The sequence below is a fragment of the Carlito syrichta genome, unplaced genomic scaffold, assembly GCF_000164805.1.
Source record: "Carlito syrichta isolate Samal-C Ts95f unplaced genomic scaffold, Tarsius_syrichta-2.0.1 Scaffold108124, whole genome shotgun sequence".
Taxonomy (NCBI): domain Eukaryota; kingdom Metazoa; phylum Chordata; class Mammalia; order Primates; family Tarsiidae; genus Carlito; species Carlito syrichta.
The window spans coordinates 1-5,844 of NW_007052220.1; the positions used below are offsets into that span (position 1 = coordinate 1).

The 5,844-nt window shown below is 38.3% G+C and overlaps 1 protein-coding gene across 1 annotated transcript; it reads left to right on the top strand.

The window, feature by feature from the left end:
- Positions 1–1,562: 1,562 nt before the first annotated feature.
- LOC103270833 (voltage-dependent calcium channel subunit alpha-2/delta-3-like) lies at positions 1,563–5,469 on the top strand. Its single transcript, XM_008068348.2, has 3 exons — positions 1,563–1,830; positions 2,046–2,128; positions 5,055–5,469. The coding sequence occupies exons 1-3, from the start codon at positions 1,674–1,676 to the stop codon at positions 5,145–5,147; spliced, it is 333 nt and encodes a 110-aa protein (XP_008066539.1). The 5' UTR covers positions 1,563–1,673; the 3' UTR covers positions 5,148–5,469.
- Positions 5,470–5,844: the final 375 nt, after the last annotated feature.

Genomic DNA, 5,844 nt, shown 5'->3' on the forward strand with positions numbered 1-5,844 from the left:
CACAACTCAAAAAATAACAGCTGCTGGAGAGGGTGTGGTGAAAAGGGAACACTTCTACACTGTTGCAGGGAGTGTAAACTAGTGCAACCTCTGTGGAAAGCAGTGTGGCGATTCCTAAAAGCTCTAAAAATTGACCTTCCATATGACCCTGCAATCCCCCTACTGGGAATATACCCTGAAGAACACAAATCACTCTATAAAAAAGATACCTGCACACGTATGTTTATCGCAGCATTGTTCACAATAGCAAGAACCTGGAAACAACCATGCTGCCCATCAAAAGAGGACTGGATTTAAAAAATGTGGTACATATACACGATGGAATACTACGCAGCCATAAAAAAGAACAAAATCATGAATTTCGCTGCAACCTGGATGGAACTAGCGTCTATAATACTGAGTGACCTCTCACAAAAACAAAAATCCGAATATCACATGTTCTCACTCATATAATGGACCTTGAACATCCAATGCAATACTATAAGAAAATGACTGATGGTACTGGGAAACTATGGGGGGGAGGGGGATGGGATTAACAGTAGCAAATATCTGTCGGGGGATGGGAAAACTCCTCTTATCAACAGGGTGCCTAACCCTTAACTGTACCCCACAAAACCATAATAAAAAATACTGATTAATGAAAAAAAAAAAAGAATATGAAATTTTGGTCTCTAATTTGTTCCTCCAAAGAGACAGTAGTATTTTTTTGTTAAAGGATTTTATGGGCCAGGCTCGGTGGCTAAACCTGTAATCCCAGCACTTTGGGAGGCTGAGGCAAGTGGATTGCCTGAGCCCACAGATTTGAGACCAGCCGGAGCAACTTGGCAAGAACTCATCTCTACAATAAATAAAAAATTATCCAGGTGTGGTAGTGCACGCCTGTAGTTCTGGCTACTTGGAAGGCTAAGGCAGAAGGATCACCAGAGCCCAGCAAGTCAACACTGGGGTGGCTATGAGTGTGCCACTGCACTCCACCTGGGGCAATAGAGTGAGACTCTAACTCAAAAAAAAAAAAGGATTTATGATGTCATTTCCTTGTCCAACAGTGTGAGAAGTAGGTGCCATCAAGCTTGCTTCAGTTGGACTAGCTATATTGATGGATCCAGAAGGTCAGATGGATCCAGAAGTATATACAAGCTTTGTTCTGTACGGTCCTTGGACTCTGACAAGTGTGGGACCTCCTAAATGTCTCTCACTAATTTTATTCAAAATATTGTTCCTCTATTCTAGGCAGACATCATGCAAAGAGGCATAAGGAGTCTAGGAAATTCACTACCTCTTTTGTGTAGTTCAGTCTATCTTTGAGGGAAGAAGGAGAGAAAACGCCATCTAGAGTAATACCAGATGCAACTTGAGGTAATGTTGAGTCACTGGGAGAAGGAAATTAGGCTTTTCCAAGCCTAATCTCTTAAACCTTGGAAACTGAGGTGATTTAGTTAACTTTGACTCTCCTGTTTTGTACATATAAAATTTCAGCCTTTCTAAGATGAGTTGTATGAGCTGTGTGTGGCCATAGCTATTGTTTTCTTAGTGAAGCTAGGTATTTATAAGTGAAGAGCCTCATGGAGCAGGGCACTATTAATTATAAAGCAGTTTCTGAAACATGCTTTTCAAAATATGTAAGTTGTTACCACTTGGGAGGCAAGACTTCCTCATGGCTTTTTCATTGAGGGATGGTAAATGCCCCTCTCTGTCTTGTTACTTCTTGTTTCAACAGATCCTTTGTCATCCAGCAAATACCAAGCAGCAATCTGTTCATGGTGGTGGTGGATAGCAGCTGCCTCTGTGAGTCTGTGGCCCCTATCACCATGGCGCCCATTGAAATCAGGTATATCCTTTTGTGTATAGGTCTAGCCACAACTGCTAAAACTGGTAAGAGGGTTCAACAGTAAGGAAACCTGGGGGATAAATATTAGAGAGGGAAAAATTACATCCTTTCAACTGTTGGAAGATTAATTTTTGAGAAAGTTTATTGCCAAGTTTTGACCTCTGAAATGTAGAGTAGAATTAGTAATTCTTGGAAATGTGCCTTAACTACAGTCAACATAATGAATCCCTTAAGTGTGAACGTTTAAAGGCCCAGAAGATTAGAAGACGTCCAGAATCTTGTCATGGCTTCCATCCTGAGGTAAGTCTGAGAATTGTTCCTGTGCCCTTTTCCCATCAGATTCACAATGAGAATCTCACAATGGTCAAAGAACTATGGCTGAAAAGTTTACTCATGAGAAAATGATCCTTTTCAGGAAACCTAAAAAAATAAGGAACAGAAAAGCGAATGGCCTACTACTTTCAGTCCCTCAATGCCTTCTTATTTAGTCTATTCTTAATCTTTTTCTAAGCCAGGCTCCGTGGCTCAGCCTGTAATCCTGCACTTTGGGAGGCTGAGGTGAGTGGATTGCCTGAGCCTGAGGATTCGAGACCCGCCTGGGCAACTTGGCGAGACTTCATCTCTACAATAAATCAAAAAATTAGCTGGTGTGGTAGCGCACACCTGTAGTTCCAGCTACTCAGAAGGCTGAGGCGGAAGGATTGCCAGAGCCCAGCAGGTTGAGGCTGCGGTGGCCGGGAGCGGCCACTGCACTCCAGTCTGCTGGGTAACAGAGTGAGACTCCAACTCAAAATAAAATAAAATAAAATAAAATAAAATAATCTTTTTCTATTATATCCATATATTTTTAAAAACCTTTCTATTATCTTCCTGATTATGGATGTACTATATCCATAATCAGGACAACATAGTGTGGTTCTGACAAAATTGGTTTACTTAGCTTAAATTGAAGTTAAAATCATTTTACCTTGATTATTTTTAGACAGGCTTTTGTTTACAGGCAATTTGCATAAAGCAAAAGTGTTAATATTAATATCAGATAAAGAGTCATGGTCTATGAAGGTGGAATGATAAGCCTCTAAGTCCCCCAGCCACATGAAGTCCCAAGTATAAAGACATTTTATTTATACCTGAGGTGATGGTCAGAGGAAAATTAAGCTTAATACTGAGAAAGGCATACATATTGCAGATATAGATGATTTATGAGAGAATACCTCCTGCAATGCTGTAGGAAAGTAATTTAAATATAGAAAAATAATACTAATTCAAAAATTAACTCTGCTCCCACCCCCCATCCCCCAAATGGAAAGCTTGCCTAGACCAATTACTACTGGGAGATTGGGAGATGGAAAGACTCTTGAAAATGCTACTAGAGCTAGCTGAGTGTTAATTTCATCTTTAAAGAGCAAATGATTCTAATGTTATTTAAACTATTCAAGTCTTAGAGAAGATGTTAAAGTCAGTATAGTACAAATAAAAACTCAGAATTTATTAGGAATTTCTTCTTCAATATTCAAAAGATAGTTCAATAGCAACATATTATACAAATATATGCTAAAAAGGCCTTTGATAAAATTCAGTGATCATCTGTAACAAATACGCTAAGTAAAAATGAAAATGCAAATGACAATCTAAAGACATTAAAATTACTTCAGATAAAACAGGAACTGCCTACTTAGACAACTAAGTCAGAGTATAAACTACTAGAGTTTATAAGATAATTTACTCTAGTAACTGGATATAAGATAAACATACAAAAATCAGGAGTTTTCTTTGTTTTTTGTTTTTGTTTCTACAATTAATGAGATAAGATCAGTGGAACAGAATACATATTTCTACATATGACAAAGGTTCAATTAAAAGAGGGATATAGGTTAGACTTACATGATGAAATAATGGACTCAGAAGAAATTCTAGACATTGAAGGAACTGTTTATCCAGGACCAGAAAGCTATGAAAACAAGCAGATCCACCTAACTATATAAAACTTTTAATTTTTCTATGGAGAAACATAACTTTAACAAAATCAAGCCGGGCTCGGTGGCTCAGCCTGTAATCCCGCGCCTTTGGGAGGCTGAGGTGAATGGATTGCCTGAGCCCATGGGTTCGAAACCCGCCTGGGCAACTTGGCGAGACCTCATCTCTACAATAAATCAAAAAATCAGCCGGGCGTGGTAGCACATGCCTGTAATTCCGGCTACTCGGAAAGCTGAGGCAGAAGGATTGCCGGAGCCCAGCAGGCGAGGCTGCGGTGGCCGGGAGCGGCTACTGCGCTCCAGTCTGGGCGACCGAGTGAGACTCCAACTCAAAAAACAAACAAACAAACAAACAAACAAACAAACAAAAAATCAGTAGCCAATTTATAGAACTTGAAAAAAAGTGTAAAAATATTTATAAATCAAAAGATATAGAGCTCCTTTAAATCAATAAGTCAAGCAACTACATATAAAAATAAACCAAGAACATGAAAGATACAAGTTACTGGATGATCAAAAAAAAAAAACAAACAAAAAAACAGATAATGATGAAATATCTAGCTACAGTCATCAAAGGCAAAAATACCCTTTACCTCTGAAACTTCACTCCTGGGCATCTTTGCCATGGCCAGAGGCAGGGGCAAATATCACTGAGGACCGACATTCAGCATTCTTTGTAGCAGTAGAGAACAGATCATAAAATTAATATCAATTATCAACAAGGAAATAGCTGAATAATAATAGAGCTAGAATAATGCAGTTGGAGAAATTTTCATCAGTTAGTGGATGAGCAACATTTTGGAAAAATAAGTAAATAATATTACTTCATTTTTATAAAGCAGGGCCTTCTTCTACCCAAATAAAAACAAGGAAGATACACATAAAATCCTCCACAGCCAAGTCTCTGAAATTACCAGGCCCCTTAGATGTTGTATTTTACTTACATTCTGACAGGGAAAAATTAGAAGGCCCATATTTTGCTTTTGTAATATGGTCATAGCATACATCTGCACCAACAGCCCTTTACCCCTTGAATGTTTTATATAGTAGTAATATGCAAAGAGTTATTTAGAATTAATGCATTGGCAACTGGCATCAGAGATTCTCATCTCTAACTTGATGAAATGTAGACACCATGTAGGTCCCAGAAGACTTTGTTCTTATATTCTAGAGGGAAGAGAGATCAGGGGAGTCAACGTGGCTTGGAAAGTTTTAAGCATCCTCTAACCAACCCCTGACTTTTCTCATAGGAGAACGCGAGGGAGTGTGGGGGCGCACCGAGTCTCCAGGCCAAGATGGTTCTCATCCTGCCCCCTTTGCTTCTGATGCTCTTCTCAAGGTGACACTGACTGAGATGTTCTCTTGGCATGCTAAATCATGGATAAACTGTGAACCAAAATATGGTGCGACATACGAGACATGAAATATAGTCCAACCATCAGCATCTCATGATTTTAAACTGTACGTGATATAAACTCTTAAAGATATGTTGACAAAAAGTTATCTTTTTACTTTGCCAGTCATGCAAATGTGAGTTTGCCACATGATAATCACCCTTCATCAGAAATGGGACTGCAAGTGGTAGGCAGTGTCCCTTCTGCTTGAAACCTATTGAAACCAATTTAAAACTGTGTACTTTTTAAATAAAGTATATTAAAATCATAATCTCCTTGTTTGGTCATCACTTTAATATGAAAATATAGACTAAAAAAATGCATGGGGAAAAAGTCTCCCGTTCCAGAAACCAGTAAATGATGATTGTTGACAGAGCCTTTGTTCTAAAGCAGATTCTAGACAAATATTTAACAATTGTTTAGATGCTCCTGTCACAGTTAGAAAAATATTTACAGAAATATTTACAGAAAATCAAAATATCATCTACACTGGAAGAGTTTATTACATAGAACCCTGAATTTTGTTGAGCCAAACTTCAATAAAAATCATAATTTGGATAAGAACTCAAGCTTTTAGAATATGCAAAAGATGAATTATTTGGGAATAGAAATGAAGAAGTCACAAATCCTAGGAATTCATTCTGGG